This window comes from Etheostoma cragini, chromosome 3 (genome assembly GCF_013103735.1).
Source record: "Etheostoma cragini isolate CJK2018 chromosome 3, CSU_Ecrag_1.0, whole genome shotgun sequence".
Taxonomy (NCBI): Eukaryota; Metazoa; Chordata; class Actinopteri; order Perciformes; family Percidae; genus Etheostoma; species Etheostoma cragini.
The window spans coordinates 18,743,670-18,763,565 of record NC_048409.1 but is presented as its reverse complement, the minus strand read 5'-3'; the positions used below and the strand labels follow the sequence as shown (position 1 = coordinate 18,763,565).

General features: G+C 41.2%; 2 protein-coding genes across 7 annotated transcripts in view; both read left to right on the top strand.

Annotated features, from left to right (window-relative positions):
- lekr1 (leucine, glutamate and lysine rich 1) overlaps positions 1-2,380 on the top strand; it is a 68,583-nt gene extending 66,203 nt beyond the window's left edge. The window contains exon 12 of the mRNA XM_034862823.1: positions 1,902-2,380. Within this exon, the coding sequence (XP_034718714.1) occupies positions 1,902-2,339 (438 nt within the window). The 3' untranslated portion in view covers positions 2,340-2,380. The remainder of the gene's footprint in view (positions 1-1,901) is intronic.
- A 6,050-nt stretch (positions 2,381-8,430) lies between these two features.
- On the top strand, positions 8,431-19,580 carry ccnl1a (cyclin L1a). Of its 6 annotated transcripts, none has more exons than XM_034862835.1 (10): positions 8,442-8,782; positions 9,041-9,115; positions 10,630-10,739; positions 12,611-12,731; positions 14,061-14,125; positions 17,362-17,461; positions 17,624-17,728; positions 17,917-18,170; positions 18,339-18,437; positions 18,850-19,580. In XM_034862835.1, the coding sequence occupies exons 1-10, from the start codon at positions 8,537-8,539 to the stop codon at positions 19,322-19,324; spliced, it is 1,650 nt and encodes a 549-aa protein (XP_034718726.1). In that variant the 5' UTR covers positions 8,442-8,536; the 3' UTR covers positions 19,325-19,580. The 6 variants fall into 6 exon arrangements, 5 of the variants coding, with proteins under 5 accessions (XP_034718753.1, XP_034718766.1, XP_034718734.1 ...); XM_034862852.1 differs by lacking the exon at positions 8,442-8,782 and adding an exon at positions 11,146-11,300; XM_034862843.1 differs by lacking the exon at positions 18,339-18,437 and having other exon boundaries at positions 8,440-8,782.
- Positions 19,581-19,896: the final 316 nt, after the last annotated feature.

The following is a 19,896-nucleotide window of genomic DNA, read 5'->3' as shown; positions in this document are numbered from 1 at the left end:
TGAATTCTGCTTTCTACCAAGAGATCCTGAAGGAGAATGTCCGACCATCTGTTCGTGTACTCAAGCTGAAACGAACTTAAGTTCTGCAGCAGAACAATGATCCTAAACACACCAGCAAGTCCACCACCGAATGGCTGAAGAAAAACAAAATGAAGACTTTGGAGTGGCCTAGCCAAAGTCCTGAACTGAATCCTATTGAGATGTTGTGGTATGACCTTAAAATGGCCGATAATGCTCAAAAATCCTCTAATGTAACTGAATTAGGACAATTCTGCAAAGATGAGTGGGCCAAAATTCCTCCAGGATGCTGTAAAAGCCTCATTGCACATTATCGCAAACGCTTGGTTGCAGTTGTTGCTGCTAAGGGTGGCCCAACCAGTTATTAGGTTTAGGGGGCAATCACTTTTTCACTCAGGGCCATGATGGTTTGGATTTTTTTTCACCTTTAATAATAAACACCTTCATTTACAAATTGCATTTTGTGTTTACTTGTGTTGTCCTTGACTATTGTTTAAATTGGTTTGATGTTCCGAAACACTTAAGTGTGACAAACATGCAGTGATACAGTTCACACCACTGTATATATACACACGCGCACAAAGACACAACAAGCTACAGACTTAACTTGTGTCTGTAGGCTGTATTTCTGTGTGCAACACCTTATGTTCAAATCTTATTTATGATTATTACATCTATGTATTTTTTGCTTTCCTGTTCTGAAGGTATACTGGATTGATCACTGTGACTGTGTTAGGGTAGCTTTCCTGTGTGGGTCTTGTTGACCTAGTCTCTTTGATTATGTCAGTTAGGCAAGGCAAGGCAAGGCAGCTTTATTTGTATAGCACATTTCAGCAACAGGGCAATTCAAAGTACTTTACAGAAAATCAGTTAAAAAAAAAAAAAAGTTAACAATAAAATAAGAGTAAAAGTTACAGTGCAGTATAAGAAATTAAACATTGAAAAAATGAATATCATCATTTAAAGAAAGGCAGCATCAAAAAGAAAAGGTCTTCAACCTTGATTTAAAAGAACCGAGAGTAGCAGCGGACCTGCAGTTTTCTGGGAGTTTGTTCCAGATATGAGGAGCATAGAAACTGAACGCTGCTCCCCCCTGTTTAGTTCTGGCTCTTGGGACAGAGAGTAGACCTGTCCCAGATGACCTTAGAGGTCTGGGTGGTTAATAGTGTAGTAGCAGACCAGAAATGTATTTTGGTTCGGGCAGCTGCCGCACGCCAGGCAGCCTCGACACACTACCGTCCCACCAGGAAAAGTCCCGACTCTCCCGATTGCCACTCCGCATCTGGATGCCAGTGCAACCTTTTCTAACCATCTAAACAACTGCTATAGTAGCCCCTAGGGTTTAAATCAAACTCACGACAACAGTAGTGACAAGGAATGCATGTTAATAAAAATTAAAGCAGAACACATGCAGAAGCCAACAGAATAACTGTTAAACCCGTTTATTTGGGATCAGAGCCACGGCTGATTTAACACATGAGACTCCAAGATTAATCTTAGCCTGGCTGTTAGCCTGCTCTGGACCAGGCTAGCCCAAAGAATAAATCGCCATGGTTACTTGGCTGTGTTTAATTCAACCTGGTTTCGTGCAACCGAGTCAAAGCTAAATTCATCCAGGATAACTTGAATATCCCGGCTTAATCTCTTATCCTGGTTTCGTGCAACAGGCCCCGGCTCTCTACTCACCGCACTGACATGAGTTTTTAAGGATTTTCTCATTTCAATTTCCAAAAGAATGCCAATAGACTTAATTTCCAAAACATTGAACCATTTCTTTAGACTGATATGAAATTATCATTGTTTGGCTTGAAGGAAAGGGAATATTTTTTCAATAAAGATGACTTACACTAAATGACTTGCTGAAACACTTCTTGTTCCTCCAGGTGGTGTTACTCCAGGAGACAGTAAGAAAGGAGTGTGAGGAGAGGGAGGAGCTGACTGCTGCCCTGTCTCAGGCTCAAGAGGAGCTTCTTGGGCTGCGATCCTTAGCGTCTCATCAGGGTTCCTCCAGGTCTCCTCCAAACCCCATGGAGAGACTAACACCCCCAGGGAACAAGCATTACCATCTCCATGGTCAAACCCGGGCCCCTTTTACTCGCTCTTTAAACTCCCCAAACACACTGCGACCCTCTCCTGCCTGCACGGACAAAGACAGAGGCCAGGGCACAGATGGAGGAAGAGCAGGGAGGAGTTTTGAGTCTTGGAATCGTGGTGGAGAAAAAAGACGTGAGGGGACACTGCCGAGACTGAAAGCCAGCAGCAGCGTGAGCGAAGTCAAAAGTAAGGTCAGTTTGGCGATGGAGAGAAAGGAGAGACTGTAAAAAGCAATCAGTATGAATGACCATGTACTATATGTTTTAAACAGCTATTGCACCTGTTAAAAAATAAAACATAATTTCAATTTTGTTTGGAAATATTATTTTTCTGGTAAATTTATTAGTATTTTAATATTAATTATATTATTTGAATTGTATTTTTATTCTTCCCTTAGAATTTAAAAATACATAATACAATTTAGTCAGATATCCCTCTAATAGCCTACTTTAAAAGTCACACCTACACAAACACTTATGTACACATAAGCACACACTTAATACACACAACACAACTACTGAGTCCTGCTGGTACAGCAGTAAACTCCCAGACACATGCCCTCCGACAGACATGCACTTGTGTTCTCACAACCCGACTCACGCAGTCTCAGTGGCACGCACAGGCTTTCACCGACAAACATCCACGCACGCACATAGGGAACACAAACACACACACACACACAGCTTATCACAAGGACAGGGCTGAAGGAGCATGACAGTATGTCCTTTGCCACCCGTGGACACAAACAAAAGGCAGACAAACACAAAAGAAACTGTAAGGCAAGCACCCCCGGACACACACACACACACACACACACACACGTGCACACATACCAATTACCCAGCCCTTACCCCTCAGGCATTGTGTGTTATTGACATCATTCACTCTGTGCAAGGTCTTTCCATCCCTCCCTCCCTTTCTCTCTCTCTTCCTGTCCCTCTACATTTGGGATGAATTGGCATGATCCGAGAGAAATGCATAAAGTGTGTGTGGCGTGGAACTCATTTTCCTGCTTACTGGCACACATAGAAAGCTTTTAGTTTGATTTCCCAGTGTCCCTCAGTTCCAACCCATCTGTAAGACAATGCATGTGCACGTTGTTCGCACAGAAAGGTGGAATAATAGTGACTTTATCCTGCCAAAAACACACACATATGGTTTATCTGCTAAAAATTAGGGCCTGTGCGCCTGTGCGGAGATTGAGGAAACATAAAACAATGAACACTCTGTGCCATTAAAATTAGTTAGTTATGTCAGCTGGATTAAATGGAATAGTAAATAGAATTTCCTACAACATATAACAAACTTGTTGGTGTTTTTCTAAAAATATTGTCCTCTACAATATATAATTTATAAAAAAAAAACAATACATATTATGTTTATGTGATACAGGTGGCATTCTCTTTTGTACTTTGACTTCCAGTGTTTGAGTGTGTGATTGTGTGTGGCTTTGTGTGTGTTTACTCACGGCATAAGACTTTGCCATGTGTGAGGGTCTCCAGTGAGTGATTGTTTCCGTAATAACACCACAATAGCTCACTTCTTGCAATCACGGAATACCAATGAAGGACAGGTTATATGGTCATCATCACAATCGTCACATCATCACAATAAAAGCCATTTCATTTCTATGCACTCACTTTATATTCCTCAAAGCGAACAAAGGATAAAAGAATATTTGTAATGTCTTCCTTTTTCACCAATGTGGATACTATTCCAGACTTATGCTGGCCTTTTGACAATTGCCCACATTCTCCCTGCAAATGCACTTCTGACTGCTGATCTTTGTTTTTATCCCTGTTAAATTTCCTCCCACTGTGACCTGCACGTCTGTTGTGTATTTGAAAAGATAATACTCCTCCTATGCCCCTAGGAGGCCTTAATACACTCTCCCTGCTCTTACTTAATGCCATAATACACAGTCTCCCTGCTTTGACACACTCAATCTCTCAATCTCTCTCTCTCTCTCTCGCTCTCTCTCTCTCTCTCTCTCTCTCTCTCTCACACACACATTTGTCTCTCTACAGTTGTCAATATCCTTATAATCTCTGTTGGCCTTCTCTACAAAATGCAACCACTCTGACCCTCTCTGCCTCTCCTCCTCAGCTTCCATTGCCTTTATTTTATTTTTGATCCAGTCAGCTTCCTCTTTTCTACTCCCTCTGCTCTTTTGCTGGGCTTTTTCCTTTGTATATGCCCTTGCTTTGTAGCCCTTGACCTGGTATTTCTCCGTGTTTGTGTGTTTGAGAAAGAGCCATGGGACATCTGTGTGAGAGAGATCTGGCCTCTTAGGAAAACGTTATACATCTTGATTTGTGTGAAACAGGCACACAACACAATGCTCATTGACATTGAGCTGAATGATCCCTCTTAAAAATTCAAATTTAATCACCCTTAACAAGTGCCCACACACAAACATTAATATACATACACACATGCATGCCTTGCACACACATTTGAAATGTGATCTCGTGCATTAATTATCATGCAGGGCAGGCATGCACACGTGTCCCTGGGGAATCTATGTGAGTAGCTTGTAAACACACACACACACACACACACACTCCAGGGAGTGGCGTGTGTTTATAACTAAGCCCTTGTTCGTCACTGGGCGTCCCTGAACGCGTCTCTCTCCTCGTCATTATAGTCGTTCCGGAATTCTGCCGCCCTGTGAGCCCTCCCACACCCTATAATTAGTGTCACCCGGGCAACTGGAGAAAGAATGCTCAGTATTCTTGTTGTCGTGGTAACTGCGTAAGGGGGGGGCCGAAGGTGCTGGTTGTAGGTGTTGGTTAATGAAAGGGACAATGAGACCTCAGTCTCCCACCTCATGTGGTGTATAAGTGTGTGTGTGTCTGTGTGTGTGTGTGTGTGTGTGTGTGTGTGTGTGTGTGTGTGTGTGTGTGTGTGTGTGTGTGTGTGTGTGTGCGTGTGTGCGGGGGGGGAATTCTGTCTGTCCATTACATGCCACATAGAGCCTCAGACAGGTTATGAAAGTATACCTTTATACCATGTTTGCATGATTATAGGTATTGCTTACAATAGCTTTAGATGCACGCAGACACACACAGACAAACGCATAACCTCAGGAAATAACCAACCATGGCAGGATTAAACTGTAAGTGGGGCAATGATTCGCACCATGTGAGCATAACCAGTTCAATTGGTCACAAGTTCAATCTGAGGTGCCATAAAATGATTTCTATTAAAGTCAATATGTGTATTTTCCCTGACTGCGTAACGGCTGCGTTCTGACTCTGTTTCAGCTCCGGAGCCGATACGCAGAGCGTCTATTTTTGTCGGACGCCGGAGAGCTCCGCAGAAATTCAGCACACGGCTGGACAGGAAGTCAAGCAAAGAACCAAAATAAAACATCTCGTTAATTTTCAAAGTAAAATAGACTGTGCTCACAGCTGATCATATTTCCCTGCACTACCCCTTGAAAACACAGCATAGAGTTTTCCTCTATACTCCTCTGGATGGAAACAAACTGTTGTTGGTTTTGTGGTTCTATTCTACATGAATTTGCGGGATCTCGTGGGTCCTTGTGACTTAAGCTGTCAGTCATGGCCGCAGCCGTTCCACAACAAATTCTGACCTGGTGGGTGACGACGGACGACGGAGCACGGAGGCGACACACAGCAGAGCCGATCTGCAGCCGTTCTGCAATTGGTGGAATTTGGGTGTAACACATTTAAATGAATTGAAAGGAAGTCAAAATCACTGTGATGAGAGGTTGCAACTAAGTTGCCAATGCATAATTTGATGTGGACTCCTAGCCAAAATGTGGGGCACCACAAACGCATTCATTAAAGTCCTCATTGTATTTCAGGTTCATATTTGTGTATAGAGGTTGTACCAGAATAGGTTTATGTGGTTTAATTTTCCCAAAACCCTATATTTTTGTTGTACTGCATATTGCTGTTGTTCCTCTTGTCACCCTGTGTGTGAGCTCTCTGTTTTAGCTACAGAGTGATGCATCTCAGTTCTCTTCTATCTTTGTTGCGAGTCGCACATAAATAAGATGGTAAAACTAGATTTTGACCTACAGCCATTCTAACAGAGCCTCAAGATTAGGTGATTACCAGGATTTGCATTGAGAGATGATCTTATGTAAAGTACTCCATGCCAATCTCTAAGGTATGGTGAAGGGTATGTGATGATATGGGGTTCCTGATAAAGTTCCCTTTATCAGGATGCATAGTATCCTGAATAATGAAATAACTGGCCTTTAGAACTAAAAATCTGCCTGCCTTTATGGGAATTTAACATTAGGGTGTGTATACTTATGCCTCCTGTATTTTAAGGAAAAACATGTATTTTGGCACAAGGTCCTCAAGGAAAAACTAACCGCAGACTGCTAAACTTGGGGCGCCTATTTTCAGAAACCTTAACTGGTGGGTCTCCAGTTCTCTCTGCTGTCCGTTTTTAGTTACTGCAGGGCCAAGGCTACAAAATCCTGGAGGCGGAACAATAGCCTTAAGTGTACACAATGTTCCCTGCACTGAACTGTTCATTTGAAACTGCACATTCTTTGACGCAATCAATCTCAGACTCTTAAAATGAAGCGAAGTGAATATTTTTCTTAAACCGTTTGCCCTTCTTACCCTGGGTTGCTGCTTTAAAAGCAACATAGACAATTACAAAGCAGACACACAGATGCATAATTATAACGAGTAAACAATACTGACTTACTGTACACTGTTTGTAAATGACGCGCGCAGACACTGATTTCATAATAAAATTTGCTTAACATTGGCTATTGCTTCTTTCTTTTTTTTAATTGGCGGATGGATATGTTCTATATGTGTGAGAAGGCCGGACTTTCCCGTAAAGTACGTCACAGGAACCGTTGGCGGTGACAAGCATCATAGACAGTAAAAGAAAGGTGGTGAGTCGTTTCCTTGTGTTGCCTTCGGTTGATAATACTCACTACAATAATGAACACTACCTAACAAGATGATTGTGTTGCCAACATACGAGTTGACATTTAACAAGAAAAAAATAAGAGTAGGCCTAGGCCTAGTGCTATAATTATTGGTAAAACCAAGCTCCCGAGTCCCGTATTATAACAACTAGGGCCTACCACTAGTTGACTTCAAAGTTATGATCAACAACTATTTTTGTTTGAGGGTTCATTGTTTTCCTAAATGCTTTTTGGATAACAGAGCTTTTGAAGGAAGCATGAGATAATTTGTAAAAAGGAAATCAATTGAGCCAATGAATCTCAGGTCAACTGATCTGTTTATTAACTCTTTTTTTATAATAGACTTGATTAACTTAGTTTGGATTGTACGAGTGTACGGTTTTAATAGGTAGATAGGTTAAAAAAAAATGAGTGACAAATTCAAGATTCAAAAAGCTTTGTTGCAATGATGAAAAACACAGACCACATGAAAGCAAACACACAAAAGATTCACATACAATTAGATTAAAAGCAAACAACTAGGCTACAACAACAATTCCATAAGTAAATAAGAGATGTTGTGCAAACTGCATTAAAACTGATGACAGTCTATTTTGCCTCGTATAAGAGGATATTGCGCTGGGATTGAAGGAGTTCTTGTAACGATAAGTAGCCCAAGGGGGTGTGAAGGGTCTTTAGTAGGCTAATGAGGTCTGCCTTTTTATGGCCTGACTGCTTGATTTACAGTAAGAGTTTTAATTCTACTATCTATATCTATCTATCTATTTACATATCTATACATACATATATATACATATACATACATATATATACATATACATACATATATATACATATACACATATATATATATATATATATATATATATATATATATATATATATATGTATGCACACACACACATACATACTTACATACACATACATAGGCTACTATCCATCGGTCAAAAGTTTGGGGTCACTTAGATTGCACTCCATTGTGGACAGAATACCAGCTGAGATAAGTTGCATTGCTTTTTTTAACCAGGACAGCAGTTTTCAGATTACATTATGTGCTTACATAATTGCAGAAAGGTTGTCAACTGTTTTTTTTCTAGTTAGTTTTTTAAAATTATTTCAGATTAGTGCTGACAGAATGTGCCTTTGGAACATTGGATGAATGTTACTGAAAATGGGCAATGTAGATATTGCAATTAAAGATCAGACACCCACTCAGATTGGCTGGTCTTCTGTCTGTAATGGAGTGGTATTGAATTTGTAAGTGTCCCCAAACTTTTGACCAGTAATGTTTGTGTGTATATATAAAATACATAAAGTCGTGCAGGTTTTGTTTAACGATTTAGTATTTAGGAACTATTTTACCATCGCGGATGTGCACACACGTTTGAGTCGCAACAAGACGGTGACGTCACGTTCTGTCAGTCACCCTGCTCCGCCATCATTCCGTCGAGGCTGGCCGAGCTTTTCTGATAACAACCGATTATTGCTGTTTTTCGGATGAAGATGGCTGCAGGTCCTCTTTCTGTATCCTCCACTGCATCCACAAACAACGATGGCATCCTCATCGGTGACAAAGTTTATTCGGAAGTGTACCTTACGATCGACAACTCGCTCATACCGGAGGAAAGGTTTTCTCCAACGCCGTCGATGCTCGACGGCCTCGACCTAGACACAGAGACCGACCTTCGCATACTCGGATGTGAAGTGATTCAGTCTGCGGGCATTCTTCTCCGGTTACCCCAGGTAAACCTTTTATAATAGTATGGCCCACGTAATCTCGTATTATACATGTTGGTGTTTGGTCTATTCACAATAAGCACATGTGTATTTCTAGTCCTCAACACGTCGCGGCCTGGTTGTTAGCTGTTTGCTAAATTAGCCTGTTCACGTTGGCGTGGTGTTACGTTAGCTAGTTAAAATGGCGGCGGTCCATTGTGCAAGGTTAGATAAGCTTATACAAGACAAAGTCCAAACGTTATACTCTGTATTTTTCCTTGTCAGGTGGCAATGGCAACGGGTCAGGTGCTGTTTCATCGTTTTTTCTACTCCAAGTCCTTCGTCAAGCACAGTTTTGAGGTAAGTCAGTTTAAGCTTATGGCTCATTGTCGGGCCGCTGGTTACACGGTGCGTAACGTCATGGTTACGTTTGTGGCGGCCATATTGTCGATACGTTGTATTTTGAAATGCTCTAAGACAAAGAGGGGACATTCTGGAGATCAGTACTAAATAAATCAAACACAAAGTACATAAATGACGCTGAATCAAAACAAGGTTACACTTTTTTAATGGAAGACCTCAAATAATGTAGCTACACAAGTATTATAAACATAGCGAAACGTTATTTTACCGTAAATCTTCGAACGGTTTTCCCAGATTAAAATGGTGGTTGGTTAGCGGGTCAATGTTTCTTAACGCTATACATTTTGTCATCACATCAGTAATATATTTACAAACTAACTACATTTAATCTTACTAATTCAGTTAATACTATTGTATATGTTTGATTGCTCTGCCTTGAGAAAAGCAAATATCGGAAATGCTGGTTTCTAAAAGTGGCCAATATGGATAAATTCTTCACACAATAGCTAGCTAGTACACTGTACAAACGCAAGATGATGCAAGAATCGGTACACTGCGTTATAATCATTTAATAAATGGCTAAATGCTTGGTAACTAAACTTTGTAGTTTGTTTACTGTTAACAAACTGAAATTATATTGCATTTATAATATACACAACAGTAAGCCACGTTACAATGCATGTTATTGTATCATCAGTTTAGTGTAATATAAAAGCCTATTGTTTAAACATTAATGTAAATAGTTGTCAATGGTCAAGTGTTACCCGTTATCATGTATAAATTTAATATAGAGGGTTTTCACAACACATAATCAGACCGGAGGTTGACATATTGGAGATACTCCGCATCACAACAAAGCACAGGCACTGACGTAGATCCCAAACATTGTAAAGGAAAATGGTTATTATTTCCGTATTTTAGGTAGTACCAATGGGTCAGACCGAGAAAAAACTTTTTGAATATTACCAACTTCCAGAAGTTATCAGAGGAAAGGGGGGCGTTTTTGGTTAGCGAAACTCAGGTAGTGTAGATAGCAAACTGGGGCTCTTTGAAATGGAAAAAAAATGATTGACCGTTTGGACCGTCTTTCCTTCTGGTACAAGTCCTTCCCTATATGCCTTTTGCATCTTGGATGTTTTTCCGTTGTTTAGACATGGCCACATTCACTTAAAGTATCTAAAGTGCACAATACTCCACTGTACTCCGTTCAGTTGTTTACAGAGTATCTCCAATACGGCCGCACATCTGGGTTACTGCCCAGAACGTGACGTCGGGGAAAACCCTCTATTGCTTCAAAGCAGTCCTGCTCACAGATGTACATTGGCTCCCACAAATACTTAATTAAAATGGTAGCCACAATAGTATAAATAGACGTTTCTTGATCTGTGACAAATTTGTCTCTAAGGTGCACGCCATTTTTACATTTACTGGTCAAGTGTGGGCAGTATCTCATGATATACGTCTTAGGTTATTGACCTTTCTTCCTTTTTTTGCCTTAATTATCTTTGCAGATTGTTGCTATGGCTTGTATCAACTTGGCCTCCAAGATTGAGGAAGCGCCAAGACGAGTACGAGATGTCATTAATGTTTTCCACCACCTGAGACAGATCAGAGGCAAAAAGTAAGTGTCGTCATTGAAACCAGTCTTCTCTTTTGAGAAATAATACATGTTTTTGTCACATTACTTTTGTTTCTATCCAATATAATGTATGATGTTGATCTGTTTTTGCTGTGAAAGTGCCCTTCTGTTTATCCATGTGCTCTAAACCATTTTAAAACTTTTCAGTTTCCTCTTCACTGGTAGTTTCAGAAGTGTAAATGTCTACATGTAACATCTGAGTTTGACATTACACTGAGATTGATATCACCACAATTTCACTTTAAAAAATTGGCTGCATTTTGAGCATTGTAAGACAAGGCATCACTGCTTTACAGCATGTGCCTTTGTCTTCCTAGAAATGTTTATGTCAATACTATAGACCTTGGCATTAACTTGGCTTCTTTTTTCCCTTGCAACCAACTAACAGCGACCAGCTACATTTACCAAAGCCTGGGTGATGTGGAATGGTACGTAAGATGAAGCAGTCGGCATGACAACCATGATGCAGGGCCAACCCACCCCCTCCAGTGGGAGACGCCCGTGGTCTGAGCTACCGTGGGGCACTGGGATCAGGGATGACAGGTTGGCCGAAGGTCCTTGGCCCCCGGGGCGCTTTGAGGACTCCTGTGGTTCAATCTTAAGCTTTTGGTATCTGTCCTTCAATCTGTGGACCATTGGGTAATGTAGTCTTCTTTACTGACTGCTCCTCACCATGCATTTTGTTTGTGCTCCAGGAGTAAAACCCCGTTCACCAACTGTTACCATGGCTTTACTAGAAATATCTCCTTGTTCGTTGGAAGTTAGGATAATTAATTGAATACCATGCAGGTTATGTTTTTGTTTAGGCTTATTGCATGGACTGTAGCTTTTTATAGTTTGGAATTATCTGTAGTTTATTTAAATTGGAATTAAAGTAAAAGTACCAGTAGCCTTGATGCACTTGTAGCAACTCTATTTAGATGTGGATTTAGACATGTAAAGTAATAAACGTCACACTGATAGTTTTTTACTATGCATGTGGTTTGTAGCATGGCGCTATTCACATGTAAAATGATCTTATTTGAGACATCAAAGCACTAGATTTTGATTTGAAATTTGATTGTTGGTTCTGTAAAATAGGCCACATCACTACTCATAAATGTTAGAAGGACGTCAGTCTGTTTTTCTCAAGTTTGGTTTATTCTGCTACTGTGATATAGATCATATTAGGTAAATGGTACATAAAGGGGGAGGATGATAGTTCAAAATAAGATCATAATTCATCTGATACAAGATTTTAATTTTAGAATGTTGTAGCATTTAACGATTGCTATAAAGCTATAACGACATGTAGATCTGTTTGTCTGCAACAGTAGTATTTAAATCATCTGCAGATGTTGTCTAGGCAGGTTTTCTGCAGCCAAGTCAAAATCTTGCCATTGTACAAAGTAAACTATTTTTCTTATATCTTCTTTGAGTCTAGAAATCATTCACTATTGCACTATTAACAAGTCAAATAGTCAGTGGTTGTTGTTAGGATAAATTAAACTAACAAATACAGGACATTTGAATAGGTGAGGAGGATTTGTGACTCATAGTGGGTTTTGTGTTCGATTTCTGTTGCGTGTCGAGGTAGTGATGTGGGCAATGGTCTGAGTTGATATTTCTGTTAAAGCTGTGACACAGTGTGAATGAGTTCGAGGGCTGTCTACAAATCCCATATGCTTTCACTAGAACCACAGGAGTCCACAGACCCCAGCAAACTGTCAGGCATGCAAACACTTAAACCTGTTGCTTTTAGTTGGTTGAAATGGGAAAAAAGAAGAGTGCAAGGAATCAAAAGGGCACTTTCTTTTATTACTTTTATTTCGAAAGGGGAAACTTTATTTTATTTTGATTCCTTTATAAACCAGGACTCCAAGTTCTTTGATACTTGATCAGAACTACATAAATACTAAAAACCAAGTCATCAAAGCGGAACGGCGGGTCCTGAAGGAGCTGGGCTTCTGTGTGCATGTCAAGCATCCTCACAAGGTGAGTTTAAGCCACACTCGTAACTATTTTCCTTGTTTAGTTTAGCTATTGCAGCTGTAAGTTTGTTCCTTCCATGAAGATGTAACTACTCAGAAAGCAGCTTTATAAAACTATTCTCACTTTTTACAGCAGTTTTTCACTGGGCACGTCTGTGCTGTGTTTGTCCTCTGCCACGCACAATACCCCACTGGGAACGTCTCAGTAACGGAGTGTCTTGTAGCCTGACTCTGATTTTGTGTCTACACAGAACAGTCACGTTGATTAAACTAGTATCTTCCTTCCACTTCAGGCACTCATAAAGTTAAACTTCATGTCTTCTCTTCTCTGGTGTTACCCTGATAAAAAAGGATCTGTGATGTTGTATGATGTTTTTCCACCTCCAAATGGATCTCTCATTGTCCGTCGTGTTGTAGAGTACACGTACATGCAGGGCTTACAGTATTCCGACACCATGCCGGATCTCCGGCATGCGGACATAAGGAAAAAAATATTTGGGAACTTGCATGCTGTTATATTTTATGTGTTGGGTTTAACCAATTATCGTACTTCCACCTGCCAATGAAACAAGCTCTAGCCAGTCAGATGCAAAGTAGGGCGGGTCTTTGCCAAAAAGCGAGAGTGCGGTGTGGTCTCCCGGAAACCGTCTCCGAGGCAAAGTTTATCAAACTCAAACCATGAAGATACATCGTTAGTTGAGAAAGGAGTTAAAAACAAATGGCGCCTGGCATGAATAGTAGACAAGAGGAAAAGGGTGGAGACGGGAAGCCCTTAGACATGTAGCACTTCGTGCCTCAAACTGAGGGAAGTAAGATGGAATCAGCGAGGCTGGTATTTAAACAATACGGCCTTTTCCCAAGACGTCTATAGCTATATGAACAGCTAAACAATGCAAAGTTTTTAATAAATATACATGAAGCAACTAATATCAACATGGACAAAATTGCTTTTTTGGATGATGATTTTCGCGGTCTCCTTCTCCATAAACATTATATCAAGGAGAGGGTTAACTTTTCCTGCTACAGATTTTTGTGCATGGTCAGAAAGCAGAGGGGAGACACTTTGTTTCTCTCACTATGCTTCTGATCGTGATAGTCGGTACTCGCTACGAAGCTAATCACCGTCACACTCTCACATTACCACACACTCCCCACAGCCACACACATGCCGGCCCTGCTATCCTCTTAGAGATTGACCAAAGCACAAGTATAAACTTCAGGCCACTTACTTAGGTCACGGCAAAAGCTCTCCACAGAGACAAACTTTAGTTTAACAATGTCATACCTAGGGTGTGTCTGTGTTTTTTAACGTTTAATCATTTTATGATTCCAGATTATCGTCATGTACCTTCAAGTCCTGGAATGTGAGAAGAACCAGACACTGGTCCAGACGGCCTGGTAAGTCCCTTTCTAGTTCTCCACTGACCCCCCCCCCCCCCCCCCCCCCCCCCCCCCCCCCCCCCCCCCCCCCCCCCCCCCCCCCCCCCCCCCCCCCCCCCCCCCCACAGCAGCAACCTGTGTCATGTCTGCAAGAAGTGCCAGCAGACCTGGGCTAAAAGTGAAGTTGAACAAGTTTCAAATGGTTGAATCGCTTGAAGAGCACATGATTTATCTGCTAGGATCTTGGGACACACCCATATGTGGAAACAGCACCTGTCAGATAAGTGATATTTAAGTGCCCCTTGTGTTTTTAAGTACAAATTTGAAAAGCATTCAACAACCATTTTGCCCAGGTCTGACCGCGACGTTCCCTCACTCCATTTTAATCCTTCCACCTCTTTTTTTTTTCTGATGGAGCGATTTGTTTTTATTGCAAACCTGTTACGTGTCTCACTCTCTTGTCTGCCCTTACATGGCTTTGCTGTGAAGTCTTTTTGATTTGCGGTGCCCAGGGAACTTCGTTTAACTTTGTCCTTTCTCTCTACTCTTTGATTAAAGGGTAGTCCATGCTGGTAAGTCACATAAAGAACCTCTGAACTCTGCCTCCTCCAACCACATGACCTCAGGAAGCTCCCCCCATTGGTTGGCTGCCCCTCTCCAGACAGCCAATTCCAATGCCAAGATTCACTGAAGGGGGCGGGCGGGCCTTTACCAACAGCCAACATCGTCTTGTTTTCTCTTGGGTGTCCAAAAGGATTTGTATTTGTTGGTCTTGCTACAAAGGTTTCAACTGTAATGCCCATTTTTGCTAAGTAGCTACGTATATATTTATATTCTGACTTTTTTTTCAGTTTACTTGCATCTAGCATTGAAGTAAACTTAGTCACAACAGAATAACTTTTTTGACCAGTTTACATGCCTTTTTTAGTATTTACAGTAGTATACTGTGTCCTGTCCCCAACTGACGTGGTGTCCAGACATGTGTATGTCTTACAGGCTGATCCGGTTTTGCCTCCCAAGGACCTGTTTCACCCACGCAGCAGTCAGAATCCAACGGCCATGTGTTATGTATAGTAGCGTTGGCATAGCAGTTTCACACTGACCTGCCAAAGTGCAGGTCAGGTCATTTGATGAAGGCAGGTTAGACTTGAAGTAATCCCTGTGTAGCAGGTTTTCAGTGAGTACTTGCGGCAAATGGAGCAGTACATATTTGAATGGGTGTATGCATTTGGAGTGTCACCACTGAATAATGGACGTTTCACTGCTTTTTGATCAGTTGTAGTATTTAAGCCTGGTAGATGTAGTTCCTTTGATAATAATTAGGGCTGTCAATCTAATAAATATTGAATTGCGTTGTCCATAGTTAATGGTTAGTAATCTCACATTTTTTTGTTTGTTCAAAATGTTCCTTAAAGAGATATTTGGCAAGTATTTAATTATAATATCAACACAGTAGTGGAAAATATGTTTTTATTCAAGTGTGTGTATACATAGATATTTATTATTGGAAATCAATCGTTTAACACCACAAATAGTGTCTAATGTCCAGAAACCCTCATTGCAGTGTTTCTGGTGTGCATAATTATGGTTTCTTTTAGCTGTGTTGAACATAAAAGATAGCAGATATTATTAAATTTTCAGTAAAAAAATATCATAGAATTAAGAATCGTAACTGGATGTTCAGTCTTGTTCAGGAAAAGGACGTGAGTGAGTAAGACTGTGCCAGTAAGTGGGCGAGAGACGTGACCCGTGACCAGATTATCATAGTTTTATAATAATTCAGCGATGGTTCATACATGACGTGGACACACCGATGCACATTCAACCCCCGTTGGACGTGTTTAGAAACTCCGGTTTTCAGTGTAGTTCAAACTTTACTGATAAACCAGAAAACCATACTGTTACCTTCATGATCATAACAGAACCTGAGTGAATGGACCAAAAAATGAGTGCCGTTAAACAAATTTGGGTTGACAGTCCTAATGATAATCTGGATAGGATCAGCGTTGTTAGTTTATCATGGTTTTACCATCATGTTTCTGTTATCACTCGTTTTTGTCTTAAAGACTTCTATGTTTCTTAAGGACATAGATGCTCACACCACCCGGTAGTTGCCTGAGTCACATCTTGGCCATTTTGTCTTTCCTACTGCTCTCCCATGGCTATTCTAATTTACCCATTGTCCCAGACAACCCACTGACAATCTGGGTTGTAGCACAGATATTTTACCCAGCCCAAGTAGCGGGACATAGTTCGTGACCTAATGTCTTTTCATAAGTCATAGAGGAAATGGGGTTGCAGACAAATACAATCATGGTTTTATGGGGTCAGTTTCAAATCATCGCTGGAAAGCATTTGTTTAAATTAAAACGTTGTTGCAGTTGAACCTTTGAATCAAGATGAAATGTTGCAATCCCTGTGGCTCAGACACTAAACATACACGCTTAAGTTGTCTGAGTATGAGTCCAGTGTTGCATCATTTGATTACATCAACATGACACTGACTCCCAAAATCTACCTGTTGTGCTTGCTATCATACATGCTGTGTCTCCCCCTATTCCCTTAGATATAACAAAGTAGAAACTGCATTGTCGGAAGTCTTGCTTCTTTATGATGGGTTGCATCTGTATGCCTGCATGCTGTCCCCACTCCACAAACACACAAGGCATGTGTCATTGTTTCAATCGTCATTTGTCTTTAGCTACTCTAAGGTCACAGTGTGGTAAAATGGTCTTGGCAGATCTACAGTACATCATTTCCCATTTCTATCTTCATGCTTTCCCTGTGACATACAGCACTCCCATGGATGCCCGAGAGAGAGAAATGGACAAAGTTAAATTTTAAAGATAATATTGAAAATCACACTTAACTGTACACACTGTAACTAAAAATGTGTTGTCTTGTAGCTGTCAGGGCTAGTGATTAATATGCTCTCTGTGCCTATTCTCCAGCATATCAGTGAGCAGGTAATGTTGATGCTTGTTCAGAAGTCACCCACCACACAATTCGGAGTGGTAAAAAGTTCTTAGTTTTAAGAATTGGCTAGGATTTAATTGGCAATGAAAAATCTAACTCTTTATCAGAAAGTGGGAAGAATTATTATAAAGCCCTGCTAATGTGTTGGCATATAGACAAATGCTGCAGATTATTAACCTACGGTAACTATTTATGGTGAAAGCTGTTTTTTTAGAAGATGTGGGTATGGGTGAGAAGATGCTATGTTTTTGTTTCTATGTGTTCCATTTCTTTCATAGGAACTACATGAATGATACACTGCGGACAAATGTGTTTGTGAGATTCCAAGCCGAGACTATTGCCTGTGCCTGCATATTCCTCGCTGCCCGAGCCCTGCAGGTAAGAGGAAATGTTTACCTAAAACATGTCATCACCTTGCCATTAATGCTTATTTATTTGGCCTTGTATTTTTGCACTAAATGCTGTCACATCAAATCCTCCAGATATAGCTGTACAGTATAGTTCCTCCAAATGTAGCCTTTTGTGCATGCTTTTCCCCAGATACCGCTGCCATCCAAACCTAATTGGTACCTGCTTTTTGGAGCCAGTGATGACGATGTTAAAGAGGTCTGCATCACCACCCTTAAACTCTACACCAGAAAGAAGGTAGGGTTATTTTTCTTTTCAGATTATTTTGTTTGTACACCCTCTGGTGTTTTAGAGAATACTGCACCAAACAATGCTTTGAGCATTAACGTCTCTGTGTTTGCTCGTAGAAGGCGTCATTTATAGTTGTTAGTAGCCAGTACACAATGTTTATGTGTAAAGTGACGGAAGTGTAATTCCTTTCCCAGCCTAACTATGACCAGCTGGAGAAAGAGGTAGAACGGAGGAAGGTGTTCTTGGCAGAGGTCAAGCTGAAAGCTAAAGGCCTGAATCCTGATGGTACCCCGGCGCTGTCCACAATGGGTGGCTTCTCTCCTGCTTCCAAGCCCTGCTCCCCAAATGTGATCAAGGTGGAAGAGAAGTCCCCAAACCCCCAGACCCTCAAACCAGTTAAGAAGGATCCAGACAGCCGGACTCAGATCAACAAGAGTCCACACAATGGGTAAGAAACAAACATTTCAGCTATAGTCATACAGACTTTCCATAATACTTTTATTTTGCCTCTGTTAAGTTTTTCATCTTTTGTTTTGGAGTAGGAGCTGGCTCGTAGTGCCACTTATCTTAACAGTGTGTTGTTTATGAGTCTACTTTTTTCCTCTTTTTTTTTCAGATTAAGGAAAGACGTAAAGATCGGAAGGAACAGCAGGAGCGGAAGTGGATCTCGTTCAAGAACGCGTTCCCGTTCTAGATCCCGCTCTCCTCGCAGACAGTAAGATCACTTACAATATGTAAAGACAATCTTAGTTTACCTGTCTTAGTGTTAACTTGTATGATAGTATAACTCCTGATTGTATTATTGATGTGTTAACCTGCCTTTTTACGCCTCTGCAACAGCCGTGGCCAAAGGCAATATATTTTTGGGTTGTACGTCCATCCAACGCAAGATCTCAAAAACATCGTGAAAGAATCTCTTAGAATTTGGCACAGACATCCACTTAGATTTAAGGACTAATTAATTAGATCTTAGAGGTCATTGTCTCTGTCTGTGTCTGCATTTTTGGCCATAGTTCAAGAGTTCATACACTAATGCAAAAAAATCACAACAAAGGTGAAATGTTGTAATTCTAGTTGTTTATTTAGCCAAATATATTCCTTATCGCTTTTCTCTTCTGCTTCCACAGTTACAACAGCAGACGCAGTCGCTCAGGGACCTACAGTTCTCGCTCACGTTCTCGCTCTCACAGTCGCAGTCCATCGCCTCGACGACATCCGCCCTCACCCCTCCTCCCCCACCTCAAGTCCAAGACCAGCCACCATGGCAACAGCGACTCCAAGCCCAGCGGACGCCACAGCAACAGTGGCGGTGGAGGATCTGGTCACAAGAGGAAGCGCTCACGCTCTCGGTCGAGGTCTCGCACTCCGGTCAAAGTAGACAGGGAACGGGACAGAGAAAGGGAACGGGACAGAGACCGTAGTTCCTTTGACCTCTCTACAAAGAAACACAAACACGAGCGAGGAGGTGGTCATCGAGGCGACCGGAGGGAGCGGGAGAGGTCTCGGTCCTACGACAGGGACAGAGAGAGGGAGCGTAGCCACAAGAGCAAACACCACAGCAGCAGCAGTGGCCATTCAGGACATAGCCGTCACCGCCGCTGAGACAACACACACGCACACACACACACACACACATGATAGTTCTAGGACTGATGGTCACTGAAGTATTTTCAGTAAACTTGATACAAAACAGGTTTGGCATGCTCTCTGGATGCTGGTAAATACAGTTGACTGTTGGCAAACATCAGTGTGACACCTGGTCTGTTCCTTTAATGAAAGATGCATCTTGCAAGATCCTAAAGAGGTTAATTAAGTATTTGCTGCCTTCAACCTGTCAAATGACATTTCTTGGGGTTGTCGACAGAGAACTTGCATAAATATTGACACACTGAATGCAGCTCTGGAAGCCAGATGCTGCACCTCTGCCAAGGTTGAGAGAACATTCTGTTCAATTATTGTTGTCCTAAGCCAAATATAAATATTTAGTTTTATTATGAAAATGTCCCTTTTGAAAAACTGTAACAAAGCCTTGACATCAGAAGCACACGTGTAGCTGATATTTGGCAGAGGTGATTGATCCTGTGTTAATATAGATTAGATGTATGTGTCTGAGGAACCCAGCCTGCGGCAGTATCTACCAGCATTTAAAGGACATTTCTGAGATTCATAGGTTT

Coding starts and splice junctions, on each gene's coding strand:
- ccnl1a (XM_034862835.1), top strand. CDS start 8,537: ATGAAGATGGCTGCAGGTCCTCTTTCTGTATCCTCCACTGCATCCACA. Junction 12,732..14,060: donor ATGTCAAGCATCCTCACAAG/GTGAGTTTAAGC, acceptor TTATGATTCCAG/ATTATCGTCATGTACCTTCA. Junction 17,729..17,916: donor AACTCTACACCAGAAAGAAG/GTAGGGTTATTT, acceptor TTCCTTTCCCAG/CCTAACTATGACCAGCTGGA.